Here is a 21274-nt window from a genome sequence, read left to right as displayed (position 1 = left end):
AATATACAGGGTGGCCAAAACAGTGAGGTCTAAAAGAAAAATTTAGATTCCTTACATCAAGGTGTACCTAAATCACCCCCATGTATATTATACGATTGTGCTTAGTTTAGGAGATAGAGTTAATTTTGTGATATTTTAAAATTTTATGACCTAATAGGCTTTAAACATTTTTATCTTTTTTTTGGGTTGACTTTTTTCAGATTTCTTTTTTTCGACAGATTTGTTATTAATTGCAGATGTTTGAATAAAATAATCACCTTCCTATCTTTGATTCAAGATACAAAAGTTTTGCTAGAAACAATAAAATTATGCTTTTATCAGAACACTATCAAATTTTCAACTTAAAAGTTAAAGTAAAAAAAAGAACTTCCATAGGTCCAAAACCATTTTAAAAACTGCGCCATTTCCTGAACATTCATAATAATACAAAAAAACATGTACTTAATGGGTCACTATTTCCTGTAATCGGTCCACTAAAGTTGTAAGTCGGAGATTCCGTTACATGTTTTTGACTTTATTAGAGTTAATTAATATTGGGAATCCTCTAAGTTTACATTACGTAGATCAGATTTAGAGCAGTAACTGGACAGAACTTGATTTATTCTCAACGAGGAAGCTCTTGCCCTTCATCACACCTGGTGGAAACTGATGATTATGCTGAAGGTGGAAGGGAACTTCAACTACAAAGGAACTATGGCTTCCTACCTCCAAATTCCGGAACACATTGTTATTTTAAGTAAGTTTTGATGAACATAAACCAAATATCCCTCCTTCTTCTTCTCACTGTAGTAGGTATTTCAAGGGTAATAGTAAAATGTAACAACTGCCTCTGTCTTCAAGTGGTAAGAGGTAAGCTTCAGAGGTCCCGGGTTTGATTCCCAGTGGAGGTGAAATTTTCTGCTCGGTTTGGTTGGTGGTAGGGTTTGATCTAAGTCTGCCTGGCTAGCAACTCTATTTTCCTAAGTCTGTCACTATAACAATAATGTTAAAAGCATTACTGTATTCCGGCATTTGGAGGTAGGAAGCCATAGTTCCTCTGTAGTTGAAGTACCCTTCCACCTTCAGCCTAATCATCAGTTTCCACCAGGTGTGATGAAGGGTAAGAGTTTCCTCGTTGAGAATAAAAACATGTTCTGTCTAGTTACTGCTTTAAATCTGTTCTACGTAATGTAAACTTAGAGGATTCTCAATATTAATTCACTCTAAGAAAGTCAAAAACATGTAACGGAATCTCCGACTTACCACTTTAGTAGACCGATTACAGGAAATAGTGGCCTATTAAGTACATGTTTTTTTGTATTATTATGAAAGTTCAGGAAACGGCGCAGTTTTTAAAATGGTTTTGGACCTATGGAAGTTCTTTTTTTTACTTAAACTTTTAAGTTGAAAATTTGATAGTGTTCTGATAAAAGCATAATTTTAATGTTTCTAGCAAAACTTTTGTATCTTGAATCAAAGATAGAAAGGTGATTATTTTTTTCAAACATCTGCAATTCATAACAAATCTGTCGAAAAAAAGAAATCTGAAAAAAGTCAACCCAAAAAAAAGATAAAAATGTATAAAGCCTACTAGGTCATGCAATTTTAAAATATCACAAAATTAACTCGATCTCCTAAACTAAGCACAATCGTATAATATACATGGGGGTGATTTAGGTACACCTTGATGTAAGGAATCTAAATTTTTCTTTTAGACCTCACTGTTTTGGCCACCCTGTATATGCCAAAATTGTATATTGAAAAATGTGCCAAAATGTTTGCCTTATAAAATATATTTAGCTGAATAATTTAAACATGAGTAGCACATTATTTATTAAACCTTGGTTCAGATATTATATTATTATTTATCTAAAAATTAATGAATGAATATTTCAGAGTTATGTCTAGTCAGATATTGCTTGCTTAAGTTATTTTAATGTATGTTCTGGATATATGACGAGATATATTTTAATGTTGTATTTTGTATGGAATATATTTGTTATTGTGAATAAATTGTTGGGAAAGATTTTAATCTAACGTATTTCATTCTCCCCTACAAATAATATAACGTAAGTGCGCCTATTAACGACCCCCCAAAATTTGTATTCTATTACCGCCCTATTTTTCTTTCTTTCATAAAATACATAATAACAGGTTCCAGAAAACACGTTACCTAAAAAATATCTAGATATGTTTATTGACTATCAAAACCATTAAAGTTTGTGTTCGTAAATAACCAGTAAACGGAGATATTTGACATTAAATGGGACGCGCCCGCAACGGACGCACTTTTCATACTGACGCGCTCCCAGCTACTTAAGGTGCACCTTGTTATTAATTAGCGATTTTAACACATTTAAAATGAGTATACCAACATGTTTTTGCATAACAATATTAATTCGTACTTTAGTTTCCTTAATAAACCCTCAATATAGCCCTCTCGCTGTATTTTTGTGGCTTAAATACAATTTTAAATAAGGGCGGTAATAGAAACACTTTTCATAATTTGGTTCCTAATAACGACCCATGGCGTTGTTAGAATTTTGATAAAGTTTTTTATTTTAGTATTTGTATCTTTAACTACGCATTTAGCCTCCATTTTGTTGTCTTGATCGATTCATAAGAATATTTCACATAATTAAATCAATTAACGCCATACGTTAATTGTCATAGGTTTGGCATAAAACTGCAATGAACATTAAAGAATATCTCTAATAATGTATGACAATAGATTTTATATAAACCTGTTAAATTCTAATTAGTACCTATTTGATATAAAATAAAACCTAATAAAAATGATACTTCACTGATCATGTCTTCATTAATGTAGATATTTTAGCTGCTTACTGTTTTTTTTTACGGTCGCTAATAGAATAAAGTAATGTTCATACTTAATTCTATTACCGCCTCATAACTATAACGCCACCTGCGAAGACTTATAAGCCTGTATTTTGTATATAACTAACATTTATGTCATGACACCAAACCAATCATGCGTTATCACAACTACTATGTAACTTTTTAAGATCTTTTGAATAATAAAAAAATATTTAAAATAATTATACAGACAGTGTCCATTGTCCATAGTTTAAATTAAAATACACAATTACAAACAATTAAAATAAAAACTAACTGAAAATTATAGTCAAATTAAATATAAAAATGAAATATTAAATGAATATTTAATTTTATTAAAACTCAAATATAGTTTAAATAATGACCCCCACTACTCACTAGAACACCGGGTACCGCGTAATCAAGTATAATAGAGGAATTTATTATTCTACTATTTTTGCTTGATTTATTTATTTATTTTCGAGAAGCGTGCCTTTTCTCTTTTAATAATAAAAAAAAATTGACTTGAAAAAAAAAAACAAATTTAACTAAAACTAAAAACAAAACGAATTTAACGTCAAAAAATCAAGTGGTTCCCGAGCCTCTGAGCGGGAATCGAACCCGTGCCTCTTGGAATATACCCAATTGAAGAGCAATATTCTTAGCGGTCGGTAATAGAAACAGAAAAAACGTTAATAGAAACACACCTCGTCTATAGGTCGGTAATAGAAACAACTGCTTTTTCAGATTAAATTGCTATTTATTAATTATTGTGTGATTGAATACTCATTTTTACTACTTGAATTCAAAGATTACTTCATCATTGTTATAAATAAATTAAAGTGTCTTTTCTATCACCACGTCTTATATCTAATTTTCTAACGTTTATCCGAAGTGAGCTTAAACTGGCGGTAATAGGCGCATTTACGTTACTTAACTTTTTATAAAATAAAAACAATACGTACATGTGTAGAGTTTTATTAGGCATCATGAAACTGGTCGCTGGATTCTTCAATGTTATCTTTTAGTGTTTCCATTTGATCAGTTATTTCTTGTTGTAATTCACAAATGCGTACTTCCAAATTGTCCTTCGGTGTGTAATCTGGCAGACCATTCCAAACGTCTATAACATCTTGTTTTATAGTTAAGAACTTTTCAGACCCATCTAAACTTCTTAAATCGTTAATGGTATGCTCACAAGTTGTCAGACCACCATCAAAAGGCAGTAAAACATCACGAATCATCAGTGGAAATACGTGGTTGTACTGTTCAGACTCAAAACAGTTTTTGCTCTCTTTCCCTTTCATTGCGTCTCTCACACTTTCCGTTTCCTCAATATTATCAGAGTTGTTATCTAAAATGATTGTCTCATTACTCAAACCTTGTCTAACTCTGCTAGGATCTTCGGACATTATTGGAGTATATTCTACTTCACGATCAGCGTTTTTGGCCATTTCAGTGATTTCATCTTGTAGCTTCTTTATTATATTCTCCAAATCAGTTATTTGCTTATCAATGTTGTTACTCATTTCTGAAGTTTTAGGTTTTAGGAATGTAGATGTCAATGTAAGTTTTCTCGTATCTGAACTTGCTTCGTCGATGCTCCTAGTAACCTCGACCTTAAACTTTTCAATCAGGAGGTCTACGTCGGAACTGCTCGGGGTAGTTGTAAACTGGTCCATGGCTATTCGAGGTATCGTTTCATTCTTTCTTTACATTCGGCTTTCTTCTCTTTTCTTCTCTGTAGTTCACAAGGGTCTATCTCTGGTGGTGGGGGTAGAGGGGGCTGTGGTGGACAACCAGGCCACGGAAGGTCAGGCTGCTCAGCGTCGGCGTTGTATATAGCGTCACACCTGTTGAGAAGTTAATTTAGTTATGCTACATGTTAACTAAATAGGTATTAATTATGTTTGTAGGTACCTGCAATGATACCCGCAATGTCACCCACATGAATTAAAAAAATCATAGCCTATTTCAGTGTAAGAGCTAAAGTATAAAAAATTTAACAAAGTTTATCCAGTAGTAAGCATTTATCTCATAAATATTTATAATCCATTTTAGTTACTGACTAATATCAACTCTATTGCATAGTTATAAGAATGATGTACTTAATAATTTAAAATTGGTTACCTTGCAGTGCCAGTAGGGTCTCTCTCAACAGGGCAAACTATCGGAAAAGGAGGAGTAGGGGGGATCGGTGGATTCTTCACCCTTTCAATACAGACTGCCAAGCAGGGAGGTGCTGGTTCAGGTTCAGGTATAGGGTCTTTAGGACATATCGTTATTCCAGCTGCCTCCTTCTGTTTGATCTTCTGTAGCGTGCATGGGTCTGGTGGCGGTACGGGAGGATTCGGCTCTACGTGGCACTTTTTCTGGTTCATATTACGGGGTTTAGTCCATTTTATTGGTTTTGGTTTTGATGCTTGGCTGTTTGGCAAGATCTGACAGAGGATAAGATTTTTTATGTCATTGTTTGTCAGTCGATGGATGCTGGCCAAGTTGCCATTTACTTTTAGCAAGGAGGATTTTTTTTTCTGGTCCTCCTAAGGTCCACTGCACACGTCCTTTCCACAAAGTTTCCACACTTCAGTTTGACTTCAGTCCTTCTTGTATCGAGGACTGCATGATGCTAAGTAGAGTTGGTAATTGCAGTAGAACTTACGGGCCACTAAAGACTACGCAATATGGTACAGCAGAAAGTCGCGACTATTGCCCAATTACTCTTTCCTGTTGACTTGAACCATTAACTACAAACAACAACAACCGTTATTATTCCATCACTTTATTGTTATGTTAATCATCCTTGTAAACTTCTCTTTCTTCGACTTCTCCCTTCGAATTCGTGCAAACAACCCATCGGGTCTTCCGTTCCTTGGGATTCTTGATTCTTTCTACGCAGAGGGGTGGTTCGTCACATTGTTGCTTTTTATTCTTGAAGGTACTGCATGGGAGAGGATTGTCGCAGGGGTGAGGGGGAGGGGGCTTCTCGCATGACCTAACTCCGATTGATGGGGCATTTCGACACCTGGCTGGAAAGATAGAAAGTGGTTTTTGATTGGTTTGTTTAAGCTAGAAAGAAGCAAGAAAAGTTACCTATTGTTATTATTATTGGTTTTGGGCCTTCATTTGCGCCAGCTCGACCAGGTTTGATCTATTGTGGCAGCCCTTGTCTTTAGAGTTCACTGCTTAGTACCGTTGAGTCTATAAATTTCCAGATTCTTTGGAGCGTGATATCTGCTATCTCATCCGGGTGCATGATGTGTCGCCCGAGATGGATACTTCTTTTGCTCATAAGCGGGCCGCATGAGCAAAGAACATGCATGGCCGTTTCTTCTTCTGTATGGCAGAATCTGCACAGAGTTTCCTCGGTCATGTTCATGTTTGATTTGTGTCAGTTCGAGTTACCTCCACGTAAAGACTGGGTTGTTACTGAATCCACTCTGACATGTCGGAAGGGAATAGTAGCGCCTGTTGCGGTTCATCCTGGGCAACGTCAGATAGTGCTGCATTGAAATCTCATAATGGGATCTCATAATGGGAACTGACGCGGTACCTGGCGGCCGAAGACTCGATACCCAATCTAAGGTGTTATCCGTACCGTGCCGAGAGATGCGTGGCTGAGGGGGAGCTCAGTCGCTAACGGTGGGCCCTCGATACCAGGCGACCTCGAGGTGTATACAGGGTGGAAACGTTAAGTGATCTCACTCGATTATTTCTAAACTATAAAAGATATCGGAAAACTGATTACTGATTCTAAAAGTGCTTCACAAGCTCTTTCAAACGGTACCAATGATAGGTTACATAATAAACTGGATCTATCCAAAAATTCAATGTTTCCAGCTTCCATACATTTAGTAAAACCGCATAATATTAAAAACTATACAAGATATTCAAAAACTGGTTACTGATCCTGAAAGTGGTTCACGAGCTCTATCCAACGATACCAATAATAGGTTAGAAAATTAACTGGATCCATCTAAAATTCAATGTTTCCAGCTTCCATACATTTAGTACAGCCACAGTCATGGCACTCATGTCTTGATAATATTATAGCAAGTAAAGCCTAAAACCAATGTTTTCCATGAATAATTTTAAATAAGAATGCAATTTACGAGTTAATTTTAAGTGTTTATTGTTTAATAAAAAAATTAATACTTCTAATTTTGTTTGGCTGGCATACATTTAGTATGGAGGCTGAAAACATTTAATTTTCGGATAGATCCAATTAATTCTGTAACCTATTTTGGTACCGTTGGATAGAGCTCGTGAAGCACTTTTAGGATCAGTAACCAGTTTTTCGATATCTTGTATAGTTCAGAAATAATCGAATGAGATCACTTATCGTTTCCACCCTGTATAGCCTTACTCTGGCATGCGGGGCTCTGCTGGAGTGGACCTACTTACCCTAGCTACTCGTGGGACCAACATGAATAAAAGTTACCTAGCTCTATTCAGGGATGTTATGGATATCCGTAACCGGAACCGAAACTTTCGAATATCCGAAATAAAAAAATATCCGTAACCGTAACCATAATGGGGCATCCACACGTCGCCGGGTTTGCCACCGGCTTTCAAAATGCCTTGCCAGTGTACCGTCCTGGCCGCCGGGTTGGCCGCCGGCCGTGCCGCCCGGCATGTGTGGATGCGCCATAACCGATTCAAAAGTTTTGAATAGTTTCGGGTGTAGGCGGAGTCAGTAGGCATGATGTACGAAGGAATTGAACGATATGTAATTCTTACTTATGGAGTCAGGGCTCTCAGGATTCTTCAACCTCTCCCGACACAGAAAGGGAGGGAAGCAGTCGCCCTCTGGCTCTTTAAGGGGGTCGCATGGTGGGGGAGGATCACACGGGTGGGGGGGCTCGACTTTGCCGCAACTCTTTACGTCGACTTTTTGAGGATACATGATGATACTGCAAAATACACATCCACGATTGGGTAGTTCGTTAACTGTGAGCATGGTGGAATGATGAATCAAGCAAGATACATGTATGTAGGTAATCATTGAGTATTAATAGATTATTACCTTTAATAAATTGGTCTGTTGTAAAATGTTCTTCTTCAAGATCAGACGTAAAAATGCTTCTGCAAAAATGAAAGAAATCTAATTATGGCTCCAAAACTGTTGAACTAGTGCTTCAAAACTAATTTTAACCCATCAATCTCCAAGTGATTGCATATGACCGCGTTACAATTGATTTCTATTGTCTCGATTATCGGGATTTAAAGAGTTAAAACTAAGTAAGTTTATGGCGAGTGAGCTTTACATTTGTGGTGGCTCACTACTGTTCGTTTTTCAAAAGTTTTGATAGATATTACACCATCGTTATGTGCATGTACACGTATACACACAAATAAAGCTCACTCGCCTTCGTGAGTTGCAAGAACTGTTGTGTAGGGTTACATACCTATACTATTGAGGTTTTTGCTTAGAGTCGCAGCAGAGGTGGTCTGTTGAACATTTGCAGTTGTCTTTTTTGGATCGGAGGTCTGGCTGTTTCTCCATTCCATCAGTTGCTTCCGGCATCACGCATGGGATACACTAGAAAAGTAAATTAAGTTAGAGAATGCCTGTAAATGTCCTGTGATTTCGTTGTAGTTTCTCTATCCGGTCAGAGTGTAGGTAGTTCTGTTTCCAAATCAGACAGAAAACAGCAGAATGTATTAACGTTGGTTTCACACGTTTATCCCAACGTCAATCGTTCAACGTGTGGATCTAGAAATTAGCTCGTCCCAAAGTTGGCGCTAATACTTTTTTCTAGATCTACAGCTACAATCTCTTTTCAAGAGGCGTTGGGACCAATGTTGGATCCAACGTGATCTTCATTATATTTTATCCACTTACCTTCATTCTCTGTTTCTTGCAGTTCTCCCCACAAAGCGTGATGCCTGTTTTGTCAGACATTTTTACTTGGTGGTTACCTATTTTTACATTTTGTAGAAACTTTGGGGTGAAATTTTCTTTCGTGTGTCCTGTTTGCTTGACTGTAATGACATGTGTCATCATCAGCTATAAACAGATGAAGTTTCATTTATCCAGCCAGTGGGTGTAGATAAAAATATTCTTGAAGGTTTCCTTAGCTGCGCAATAGGTTCGATTTGATGTAAATCGTTATCTGTCCTCTCTTGAATAGATCGCTTCCTAGCGATAAGGCCGCCAAAAATTCTGCCACTTCCGATTTATTACTTTTGTGAAGTATGCAAAATTAGGTATTTTGCGTTGCTAGTCTTCTACGATTATTGAAGTCAGAGTAATAAAATAAGCAATAATACGCTTGTCAATAAGCTACATCAAATTATTTAGTGCTATATGGATTTTACAGTAGGTTACTTATTATTATTCTGTGATTTTATTAAATAAGAATAAGAAATAGATCGATCTTAAATTTTTATTTGCAATGTATTAGTGTTTCTTTCTTTTCTCTTCGTTAATGACGCTGGAAAGCGAAGATTGTCCCGATACGTTAGATCTTTGCGATTCATTTTCTTTTGCGGTCTCTCCGTCGCTAAACATCGAAACTATTCTAGACTTGATCGCTGTGAACACACTATTTGGGACACTAGTGGTTGTAGCAGCAGGTTCTTCCGACTTTGTTTTATCGTAAGGATTCCTGCTTGATAGGTCCTCAAAAGTGATCAAACTCTTGACCTTTTGCAAATCAATATGATCGCTTAGCATCGATAAGGTCGAATCAACTTTAGCAAAAATCTTTCCAATCACTTGTCCAGCTTTATCCATAGTGTCATCTGGTTCCTCGCTATCCGTGCTTTGAGTCTTCGAGTCGGGGTTATCAGTTGATCTAAAATAATTGAAGCTTGTGATCGTTTCTGAGCTTTTATTCTCGTGCACCTTTTGTGGCAGAATATCAGAGCTGCTTACAGATTTCTTCGCAGTTATCCTCCCTAAATGCCTCACACTTTCAGTTCTTATAATTGTCACAGCGTCTTTAGTTGATTGATATACTTTGCCAAAGAAATCTTCAACAGCCGATTTGATGGTAGCAATCGCCTCGCTGTGGGCTTCTATCATTGTCTTTTGCTTTGGTGGAGTCGTTGTAGAGTCACATTCAATGCCAAATCTTTTCTTGATATCACTCATATCACTGCGGTGTTGGTCACAGCTTTTTTCTTTTTTCGGCGGTGCAGCAGGTTTTTCGTTGCAAGGCCCGGCCGATGGCACTCTGTCTTTACATCTCGATGTACCTTCCGTAGATTTTGCTTGGCAAGCAGGAGGTCCTACCGGTGGCCACAAAGCCTCGTCCTTGCAAACTTCTATTGGTTGAGGGCACCCTGGTTTAGCCTTACTTGGACAACCTTTAGGTTTCACTTTTTCTGGGCAGCCTTCTTTTTGCTGCTGATCCATATTGAGCAACTTCAAGTTTGTTGAGGTATTATTCCGACTGAGATTGGTTTTTGAAAAATCTGATCTAATGTGTTTCCCTTTCTTACAAGTACTGTTGGAGTCTTTTGAAAGTATCCCAGACTTGTTGCTATCTTTTAAAGTACTTGACGAACCGTTCTTATTGTTATCAGTATCTGGGTTACCGTCGTATCCTTCAAAACAGGGCTCGTAATCCGGGAAATCTTCGTGCGCAGCGTCTAATGCATCTCTAATCAATTGATCGTCTGAAACAGGACAATCTTTTGGGTAATCTTTGAGGTAAGGTTTTATGACTTCACGGCAGTATCTGTATCTATTTGCTACGGCATCGTCTGTCACTGATCCACTGGGACTATTGTGGTCATGAATTTCTTCTGCAAAAACGTCCTTTATTATTGTGATATCTCTAGGATGTTTCGGATCTTGCACCACTTCACTGAACTCGAATATTTTCAAAGATCCTTTGTCATCTTTCAAACCCGTCGTCGTACTAGAGTCTTTGAGATTGGTGCTACTGGTCTGTGTCTCTTTATGACAAATAGCTACCACATTTTGAAAATTTAAATCTAATGATGGACCGATAGGTAACATAATATTGGCATTGGGAGAACCAATTCAGGAATTGGTTATGGATGAAAGCGATATTGACTTACATTGTTATATTGTATTGTAGATCGTGTACAGCACGTAAAAGATATTAAATTACGTGAAAATAGCATGATTATTTGATTTTACGAGTTCAACATGGTGTGAGAATTTTGTTTTTCTGACAGACAAATTTCTGACAGTATTTTTTTTATTCTTGAAGTTTGTCGAGTGCCAGAGTGAAAATTTTGTTTACCATGTAGGTAGATTTCACATTTATGACATAGCTACAAAAATAAATAAGTACCTATTTGGAAGAAAAATACGTAAATTAACCAAAATTGCTAGACTTTAAGATCCCTCTATTCATGATTTTTAACATATTTTTAACTAACATAATCATTTAATGAGATAATGCTTTCCTTCTAACTTATCCTGTAAGAAATTTTCTAGATTAGATACAAAATTCCTTTATTCGGTTAAGGACAGATTCTGTTTAGGACAGATTAGGTTTACGACAGATTCTCTTTATGACAGATTCGTTTTATAGATGACCCACGCTGAACTGTCCCACCAAACTCAATGACAGGGGGGCGCTACCATCGTTCAACTATATGGTTTCCAACATGTCAAAAATCTGAACCAGCGATCCGGTATTGACGGTGGCGCCCCACTGTCAATGTCATCGACAGGACAGTCCAGTATTTTGGAACTATATGACGGATTTTGTACAGTCAAGAATAAAATGTTTTTTTAACCAACGCAACGTCTCATGAATAGAGTTAACCAATTCCCCATACTATGTAATATAAAATTATGGAAAACTTCTTTCTATATATGTTACTCTGGTACCTATTGTGTATTTATTTTAGTCGTATGACTGCTTATGAGTTGCCGAGTATTCCATTAATAGCGTCGTGTATACGACGAGAGCACAAACTGAATATTTTGAAAATGTTTTTTATTTTAATTTAAAACGTGTGACTGAAATATGTATTATGATGTGATATTATGTAACTAGCGGCCGCCCGCGACTTCGTACGCGTGGACCTCGTTTTACCCATATCGTTTCATGTTGATAGATGGCGTTTCACGGCATGAATATTTACGAATGTCAAAAACAGTAGTTTGTCCAGCGCTTTTTTTTATTTACTACTTGCTTTCCGCCCGCGGCTTCGCGCGCGTGTACTACATATTTTACGGAACCCTATTTTTTTCCAAAATAATATTTAGCCTATGTTACTCGTGAATAATGTAGCTTTCGAATGGTGAAAGAATTTTTAATAACGGTCCAGCAGTTTTTGAGCCTATTCATTACAACCAAACAAAGTTTTCCTCTTTATAATATTAGTGTAGATATTTTGACGTTCATAAGTGCCACCTGTGGTCTAAATTGAATTAAATATTGTTTATTTTTATTTTGCTGTAGATTTTAACCAATGACGATAGATGGCGCTTTTTAGACGTCTTATTTATTTATTGAAATTCATTTGTCACAAAATCCGTTCAGTAGTTTTTGCGTGAAAGAGTAGCAAACATCCAGACAATCATGACATCCAGACATTCAAACTTTCGCCTTTATAATATTAGTAGGAAGTAGGATTATATTATAATCTACTTACATCTACACTAATATTATAAAGAGGAAAGATTTATTTGTTTGGATTGAATAAGCTTCGAAGCTACTGGACCGATTTGAAAAAATATTTCAAACTATTGTGCAAAGTATAAGATGCAATTAATATTTTAACTTTTTTTTTGTTCAAAACTAGTTAGCTAAATAAACTTTTTTTTAAGTAATCTGTCTTTTGAATTTATGTACTCAATTGTATTTCTGTCTTAAAATGAATCTGTCATAAAGAGAATCTGTCGTAAACCGAATCTGTCCTAAACAGAATCTGTCCTAAACCGAATAAGCCACAAAATTTATTTCAGCTGGCTCTTTCTTTGCACAAGTAGTATTGCTATCCAGCGAGGAAATGCAAGAAATCATTTTAGTATAATAGTATTGTGAAATATTGAAACAAAATAATAAAATAAAAGGTAGTTTACTGTCTATGAACTATGAAATTGTAAAATTTTCCATTGATTAATGTATAGTATTGATTGTTTCAGTAGAAATTAAGATGTAACATAGGATGTATTACTTCTTGGAACTTGAACATAATTTGTTGAAGTTTCTTATCCTGCGCTCTTCCTCTTCTTCTTTTTACATTTCGCACTCTCTTCCCTCTTTTCTTTCTTCTTGCAAGGAGGTTTGGGTGCATCATCATCTTTTGGAGGTATACAGTTTTCTGTTACTTCTTTTGTACAGACCGGTTTAGGTTGTTGGTCTTCGGATTTTGATCTGCAAATCTTTTTAGGTGGATCTTCTTCACTCATGTTTCTGTTGTTTGTTTTATTCACGCTCCGGTATTATGTTTTGGAAGCTGAGGCACTACATTTTTGAATTAGACCAATTTATTGGAATATTTTATCAAAAATTGTTGCTGTGTCAAAGTTACATTCTACGTGTCAAAGTCAGGATGACCAAAGATTATAAATACAATAAAATATTGTCTTTGGACCAGGTTTTATTAAACCTTTGACTTGGTGGTTTCGCTTAGTTCGTGACTCGTGTGTTTATAAGTTTGCTTGATTTGCCTTATTAAGCTTTCAAAGGATAGTGCCAGGGTCTGGACCAAGTGTTGCCTAGAATCAACCCATAGTGCATTTTGATCCTCAGGCCTGTACTAATGTGTAAACCGAAGCACACTGAATCCCTGGAGTTAAGAGAAAAAAAGAGTTTTGTTTTGAATTATTTACATACAAAATATCATCGATGTATTACGTACTACGCATAAGATTTCGCGATTGTGGCATTAAAATAACACTCGCTATGTTGAACTTAACCATATTGCATCCATACATGTTACTTTAGTGCGATTTAGACATTGTTTATAAACGATCTAGCGCTGTTTTAATTGTTTGGTAAGTTGACAGAAATTCATTATTATAGTTCCAAAATACTGGACTGTCCTGTCGATGACATTGACAGTGGGGCGCCACCGTCAATACCGGATCGCTGTTTCAGATTTTTGCCATGTTGGAAACCATATAGTTGAACGATGGTAGCGCCCCCCTGTCATTGAGTTTGGCGGGACAGTTCAGCGTGGGTCATCTATACCAAAAATGAAGCAAGAAGTTTTAGTTCTCTATCCTTGCAAAAAATCCATTTATTGGTGTATTACAATCAATTATTGAAGTTAATGTAAGCTAAAACTTCTTGCTCCATTTTGGAAATAATTAATTTCTGTCAACTAACCAAACTACTGCAACAGCGCTTGATCGCTTAGAATGTCGAAGTCGTACTAAAGTATAGTTCCAAAATAGTGAACTGTCCTATCGATGACATTGACAGTGGGGCGCCACCGTCAATACCGGATCGCTGGTTCCGATTTTTGCCATGTTGGAAACCATATAGTTTAGTTGAACGATGGTAGCGCCCCCCTGTCATTGAGTTTGGTGGGACAGTTCAGCTTGGGTGTACGGATGCAGTATGGTTGAATTCAACATAGCGAGTGTTATTTAATGCCAAAATCGCGAAATCTTATGCGTAGTAGGTACGTATACATCGATGATATTTTGTATGTAAATAATTCAAAACAAAACTCTATGTAGGAGATTGGGATAGGAATGGGATGGGATACCTTCGATTGAGCAGACTCCACAGGACGGTCCAAGCTGGGTTCTTCTTTCACTTTCACAAACACTTGAATTTTTATTGAGATGAGTTTAGCGCGCGATTTGGGTTTATTTGAATTGGTTTATTTTGGATACTTATTTAGTAATTAACGCCCAGATAGGTAGGCGAAGCGGCGCGTTGCGATGCGAGAGCGAGACTGAAGGTGGGAGGGAGAGGATAGGAAAAAGGACTGTCAGAATGAGTGATAGAATAGTGTGACATGAGTTTGAATTGCATGAGGTTTTAATGCTGGCGCGTACAACTCCCCCGGCCTAGAGGTCTTCCTCTAGATTGAGTAGCGTTTGTAAAAAAAAATAAAGTTAAAAACGCAAAAAAGCATGCGTTAGAGAGAACTAAACGAGTTAAATTTGAGTTAAATGAGCGTTAAAGTTGAGTTAAATTAAAGTTAAAGTTGAGTTAAATTGAAGTTAAAGAAAAATTAAAGTTAAAAGCATTATTTGAGTTACTGTAAAGGAAGAGGACAAACTCTAACTACAGGCCGAACATAAATACCGGTTGCAGTGCGAATCTTTAAGGTGCGAATGATTTTGTCCTTTCCGGGATATACTTCCACAACCACACCCAATGGCCAACAAAGAGGATGCGCATTGTCATCTTTTATAACAACAACAGAGCCCACATCTATCGGTTTGGTCACCGTATTCCACTTTTCACGGCGTTGTAGAGAAGTTAAATACTCCTGACTCCAGCGACGCCAAAAGCTTTGCACTAATTTATTGACTAACTGATAACGCGTTAACCGATTGTCAGAAATATCAGAGACATTCTCTACTGGTAAGAATTTCAGTGGAGTTATATTGAGAAAGTGATTGGGAGTGAGAGCGGATATATCAGATGGGTCAGAGCTAAGAACACACAATGGTCTACTATTCAATAAGCCTTCTATTTGTACAAGTACAGTGTTGAACTCTTCGTATGTTAACACTTGAAGACCAATAACTTTATAAAGATGCGTTTTTACATAACGAACATTTATCTCTGTGATGCCGTTAAAGTGCGGACCATATGGTGGACTATGAAGAAACTTAATGCGTTGTTCAGCCAAATGTGAACTTAAATAATTTTTGTGAGAGTCAGATTCTAAAAGAGCGTAAATTTCGTCAAGCTTGCGTTTAGCGCCAATGAAGTTAGTACCTCCGTCGCTATATATCATGGAAACGGGGCCTCTTCTACAAATGAATCGACGAAAAGCGGCGAGAAATAGATCAGAGCTTAAGTCTGAAACTAACTCTATGTGTAGAGCCTTAGTTGTAAGACAGCAAAATAAACAAATATAAGCCTTCTGGCTTTTAACACCTCTGCGGCGAATGTGAGTAATAAAGAAGGGACCTGCATAATCGACCGATGTATAAACAAAGGCTTTAGCTTCTGAAACGCGAAATGATGGCAAGTCGCCCATAAGAGGGTTTGTAGATTTAGGGTTTAAACGAAAACAGATATTGCATTGATGCACTCTTTGACGTACTAAGTTACGTGCGGAAAGTATCCAAAATTTCTGTCTAAGCAGACTGAGTAGAAGTGAAGGACCAGTATGTAAATTACATACATGAAAGTAATCAACTAAAAGTTGAGTGAAGCGATGTTTAGGCGATAGAATGATTGGATGCTTTTGTCCATAGTTGAGTTGAGAGTGAGTGAGTCGACCTCCGACACGAAGTATATTATCAGAGTCAATGAAAGGGTTAAGTTTGAGAAGCGATTTGTTAAAGGGTTTATTATTTTTAATTGCGTGCATATCTTGAGTAAAAAATAGTGCCTGTATATGGCGTACTAAATAGAGTTCAGCGAGTTCTAAATCAGAGGATGTAACCACTCCGTTTGAACGTAGTATTTTAGCGAAGCGTAACACGTACACAGTAGCGCGTAATAATTTTGGGTACGTGGAAATGCGATCAATTAATCGATCGAAAAAGTGAGAGTTCGATTGAGAGTTTGTCTCTGAAACAAGAGCGATAGTTTTCTCTTCCAGTCGAACACTGTTAGATGAAACTTGAAATGGCTCGATAGGCCATTGCGAGATTGGCTGAGCTGTCCATTGAGGAGAGTGAAACCAATTTAATTGATTTAATAATGCTTTAGGAGTTACAGGTCGCGATATTACATTTGCAGGATTTTCATTTCCATTAACATGATGCCAAATTTTTGCGTTGAGTTTCGAATTAATTTCAGTAATTCTATTCGCAACAAATGTGTGAAATTTGTACGCGGGAGAATGTATCCACGTGAGAGTGACAGTCGAGTCTGAAAATGCGTAAATTGAGTTAACAGCATAACGATTCTCTATACTATCGCGAACCGATAATAAAAGATTTGTTAAGAGCAGCGCTGCGCACAGTTCAAGCCGCGCAAGAGATATTTTCTTTAAAGGCGCGACGCGCGATTTGGATGCGATAAGAAAGACTTCACCGGGTGAATCTGCATCAGAGCTCACGCGCACATAAACTACAGCTCCGTAGCATACTTCGCTGGCGTCCGCGAAGCCCATGATAGTGACGTGGCAACCCGCGGTGATTCCTATATGACGAGATATTTTTAATTGCGATAAATAGTTAATCTCACTATCAAACCGATTCCATTTATTTTTTATTGAGTCTGGAACTGGCTGGTCCCATTCAAGTTCGCGCTGCCAGCATTCTTGAATTAAGAGTTTGAGAAACGCTGTCACAGGGCCTAGCAAACCCAAAGGGTCGAATAATCTAGCGGTTGCGGAAAGAATCGTGCGTTTTGTGCATTGGTCAGAGTTAGTAGAGTTAATTTTGTAAAGAAAAACGTCATCATTAGGTTGCCACTGCATGCCTATGATTTTTGTCGTAATTTCTGAGTCAGTGTCAAAATCGACGAGCTGTGGATTTTTATGCGAATCGGGAATCTTATTTATAAGCTCAGGGTTGTTCGAGATCCACTTAACCATTTTAAACCCCCCGGCCATGAACATCTTAACCATTTGATGGTAAGATTGTTCAGCTTTTTCTAACCCGTCCATCGATGAGACATAATCGTCCATATACATACAGGATTGAGCTTCAGACGCGGCGATAGGATAATTCGCGCGCTCGTCCTCAGCGAGTTGGCGAACGACACGCATAGCGAGGTAAGGCGAGCTAGAAACGCCAAAAGAAACCCTATTGTATTGATAAGTATCAATCGGTGATTCAGGATCAAATCGAAATAATATGCGTTGAAACGGGTGGTGATTTTGATCAAGCTTTACACAGAAATACATCTTTTCAATATCAGCAGATAAAGCGACTGAGAAAATGCGTAAGTTAATTAAAAGATTAAAAATATTACTTTGTAAGTTTGGGCCAGTGTAAAGAACATCATTTAACGACTTTCCAGAAGTTGTTTTACAACTTGCATCTAAAACGACTCGAGTTTTTGAAGTGAGTTTATCTGGTCGGTATACTGCATGATGAGGTATATAATAATTTGGAGTATTTTCCTCTGAATTCGATGCGTTTTCGACTTTTGACAGAAAACCGCGATCGATACAGTCTTGAATATTTTCATTATAGTTAGTGCGTAAGCCCGGAGTTGAGTCTAACTTTTTCTCTAAGTTATAGAAGCGACGCCTAGCAGTAAAGTAAGAATCGCCGAGTTCTGATGGGTCGAGTTTAAATGGCAAAGAAACGGTATACGTCCCAGAGTCGTCGCGAGAATGAGTTGATTGGAAAATGTTTTCACATATTTCGTCGTCAGGGCTGATGTGTCTCTTAGTAGGTACACTTTCAAGCTCCCAAAAGCGTTGCGTGAGTGATTCTAATGAGTGCGAGTCTACATTGCAAAAGAATGCTTTATTATCATTGCGTGAATGAGCTGAGTAGCACTGAGCGCGTCCCATAGCGAGATATCCGAGCGTGGTTTCGATGGCGATGACAGAGGATTGCGGTGAAGTTATTTTATTACTACCTAAAAGAAGCGGGAATATCTCATTGCCTAACAAACAATCGATTTCAGCAGGGATATCGAAGCTGTCATCAGCCATAGGAAGACCTTGTAAATGCGATAACTGGGTTATGTCAACCCTTACATTAGGTAAATAATCGGTTATTGTATCAATGACGCGTGCGTTAATTGTGTATTTACACCTGGGATCAAAGCGTGAGGCAATTGTGAAAGATACATATCCTAGCGACACACTTTCAGACTGACCTATGCCCTTAATAGTGGTAGGTAGCGGATTGACTTTTAAGTTCAGTCGCGCACAACATTTATTTGTGATAAAGTTGCTCATCGAACCTGTGTCTAGAAACACGCGTAATTTTTGACACGTCTTATTATTGTCATAAGTATACACTGACGCGGTGGGTAATAAGACCGTGGTACTAGATTCATCAGCGATCGACGGCGTGACTGCAGAGAGAGACACATTGTTGGTTGGCATCGATTGCAACGGCGGCGTGACCGGACCGGGCGCGGACATGGACGCGTCGGTCGGCGAAAGCGTAGCGCTGCAAGTCAGCTGTTGTGACGTCATAGGTCTATTCACGTTAAAGTTGTCTATATGAATAAGAGTGTGATGTTTACGTTGGCAAACTGAGCAACGATTTTGAGATTTGCAATATTTAACATTATGAAAGCCCAAACAATTGAGGCAAAAGTTACATTTTTTCACTAAAGAGTAGCGAGTTGGCGCATTTTTCGAGCGAAAATAACTGCATTTGAACAGGGCATGTTCAGGTTCCGTCTTACAAAGTTGACAATTCTTGCGTACAGCGGATGGAGTGTATGAGCCTTGCGAATTCGGTTGAGATTGAAAGTAATGTTGATTGGGTTTTACTCCAGAAGCTGTATTAGAAACAAACGACTGTGTCGGTTTCGAGTTTTTAGACTGCGATGCGAAATTCGTTTTATTATTAACGTACAGCTTATTCTGCGTAAAAGATGAGCGTAAAGAATGGATCTTATTCTGTTCTTTTATAAAAGTCTTGAGATCATTAAACGTAGGCATTTTTACGTGCTTAATGGATTGTTCAAATAAATTTAGAGTGTCTTTGTCTAATTTACTGAGAGCAATATGAGTCAAAATGAAATCGGAAAGGTCATCAATCTGTAAACGTCGTAAGGCAGCTTCAGCTGAGCAATACTGTTCCAAAAATTCATCTAAAGATTGCGATTTGAAGTTTATTAACTGTTCCAAATACATAGAGGCTTGTACTCTTATGTCTTGGTATTTTTCTAATAGGTTGTTCCAAATTATGTTATAGTTCTCACCAGTCGGTGGAATACCCGAGCAAATTGTAAGTGCTTTTCCGGAAAGTTTTCCTATAAGGTATTGAGCCTTTTCACCTGGAGACAAACCAGTGTTCTCATGAATAAGAGTTTTAAAATTTTGGTAGAAAACGGGCCACTTGGAAGGGGCTCCGTCGAAAGAGACTAGTTCTAAAGGCGGTAATTTTTTTACGAAATCCTGTTTGCGTCGCTCTGTGTTGGCCTTTAGTTGTGCGATGGAGCTTTGCACCGAAAGGATGTTACAGTACAAATCGTCAAACGAGTTGAGTGCGGCAAATGTAGGTTTGAGTTCCTCATCATTTTTCATATAACACAAATTAAGTTCGTCAATAGTATCAAGAAAATCCGATCTTGTTTTTTCAATCGAATGCATGCGAGACATGAAAATTTGTTCAATCTGAGGGTCGGAGACCTTTAGGCTGAGGTCGTATAGTTCCTGAACCCTCTGAAAAAGCGCTTCTTTTTTAGCTTCAAGCAAATTAATTTTGCGTTTTACTCCCTCCATTGTATTGTAGGTGAGCAAACACACGCACGAGAGCTAGCGTTAAAAATGAGTTGAGTTGTGCGTATTTATTTATAATCCAGTAGGAAAATAAAATGCGTAGCGTATGTAAGCGAATTTGAAATTGAATTGAAATAAAATTTTAAAAGATTGAATTTAAAAAATATACGTGTTTACAAACAACGAGTTGACGTTTGAGTGAATAGCAATTTCTAGAATGTGCCAAATGTCAAACGAATCGAACTTTCCAGAAAGAATGTGTCAAACGAGCGAATTTTCTAGAATTTTCTAGAGAGTTGTCAAAATGACGGATGCGTGAAAATGTGTAGTTGTGATTTTATGTAAGTGTAAAGGATAGGAAATGAACCATCCGGCTCGAAGGACCAGAAAGGAGTTGTAGGAGATTGGGATAGGAATGGGATGGGATACCTTCGATTGAGCAGACTCCACAGGACGGTCCAAGCTGGGTTCTTCTTTCACTTTCACAAACACTTGAATTTTTATTGAGATGAGTTTAGCGCGCGATTTGGGTTTATTTGAATTGGTTTATTTTGGATACTTATTTAGTAATTAACGCCCAGATAGGTAGGCGAAGCGGCGCGTTGCGATGCGAGAGCGAGACTGAAGGTGGGAGGGAGAGGATAGGAAAAAGGACTGTCAGAATGAGTGATAGAATAGTGTGACATGAGTTTGAATTGCATGAGGTTTTAATGCTGGCGCGTACACTCTATTTTTCTCTTAACTCCAGGGATTGATTTCAATGCGCTCCGGTTTACAAATTAGTATTGGCTTAAGGAACAAAATGCACTATGGTTTCATTCTGGGCAGCACTTGGTCCAACTTGCATACATGGATTGGCACTGTCCTTTAAGCTTCTGTTTCACATTAGATTATTCTTGAGTAGGAAAACCCCTTTAAAAACACAAAAAAAAATTACAACATTTTCACAAAACATGTTATATGATCGTCTGATCTTTCTTGCTAATTGTAGATAGTTAATTTGGGTGATACACGT

General features: G+C 37.5%; 3 protein-coding genes across 3 annotated transcripts; all 3 read right to left on the bottom strand.

The window, feature by feature from the left end:
• Positions 1 to 3776: 3776 nt before the first annotated feature.
• Positions 3777 to 5269, bottom strand: LOC135084312 (uncharacterized). Its single transcript, XM_063979115.1, has 2 exons — positions 4945 to 5269; positions 3777 to 4667 (listed from the first exon to the last, which is right to left on the bottom strand). The coding sequence occupies exons 1-2, from the start codon at positions 5193 to 5195 to the stop codon at positions 4499 to 4501; spliced, it is 420 nt and encodes a 139-aa protein (XP_063835185.1). The 5' UTR covers positions 5196 to 5269; the 3' UTR covers positions 3777 to 4498.
• Positions 5270 to 5607: 338 nt separating this feature from the next.
• On the bottom strand, positions 5608 to 7720 carry LOC135084057 (uncharacterized). The gene is made up of 2 exons (XM_063978799.1): positions 7555 to 7720; positions 5608 to 5843 (listed from the first exon to the last, which is right to left on the bottom strand). The coding sequence occupies exons 1-2, from the start codon at positions 7718 to 7720 to the stop codon at positions 5608 to 5610; spliced, it is 402 nt and encodes a 133-aa protein (XP_063834869.1).
• A 1465-nt stretch (positions 7721 to 9185) lies between these two features.
• Positions 9186 to 10999, bottom strand: LOC135084029 (uncharacterized). Its single transcript, XM_063978772.1, has 2 exons — positions 10849 to 10999; positions 9186 to 10440 (listed from the first exon to the last, which is right to left on the bottom strand). The coding sequence occupies exon 2, from the start codon at positions 10175 to 10177 to the stop codon at positions 9218 to 9220; it is 960 nt and encodes a 319-aa protein (XP_063834842.1). The 5' UTR covers positions 10178 to 10440; positions 10849 to 10999; the 3' UTR covers positions 9186 to 9217.
• Positions 11000 to 21274: the final 10275 nt, after the last annotated feature.

This window comes from Ostrinia nubilalis, chromosome 25, assembly GCF_963855985.1.
Source record: "Ostrinia nubilalis chromosome 25, ilOstNubi1.1, whole genome shotgun sequence".
Taxonomy (NCBI): domain Eukaryota; kingdom Metazoa; phylum Arthropoda; class Insecta; order Lepidoptera; family Crambidae; genus Ostrinia; species Ostrinia nubilalis.
The sequence above is the reverse complement of the archived record's forward strand: the minus strand, read 5'-3'. Positions and strand labels throughout refer to the sequence as shown.

What these genes read in the sequence shown, in the direction of transcription:
- LOC135084312 (XM_063979115.1), bottom strand. Translation starts at nt 5,195, where the DNA reads ATGAACCAGAAAAAGTGCCACGTAGAGCCGAATCCTCCCGTACCGCCA. An exon ending in GACCCTACTGGCACTGCAAG is followed by an intron (nt 4,668 to 4,944) that starts GTAACCAATTTT and finishes ACTTCTCAACAG; the next exon opens with GTGTGACGCTATATACAACG.
- LOC135084057 (XM_063978799.1), bottom strand. Translation starts at nt 7,720, where the DNA reads ATGTATCCTCAAAAAGTCGACGTAAAGAGTTGCGGCAAAGTCGAGCCC. An exon ending in TGAGAGCCCTGACTCCATAA is followed by an intron (nt 5,844 to 7,554) that starts GTAAGAATTACA and finishes CTATCTTTCCAG; the next exon opens with CCAGGTGTCGAAATGCCCCA.
- LOC135084029 (XM_063978772.1), bottom strand. Translation starts at nt 10,177, where the DNA reads ATGGATCAGCAGCAAAAAGAAGGCTGCCCAGAAAAAGTGAAACCTAAA.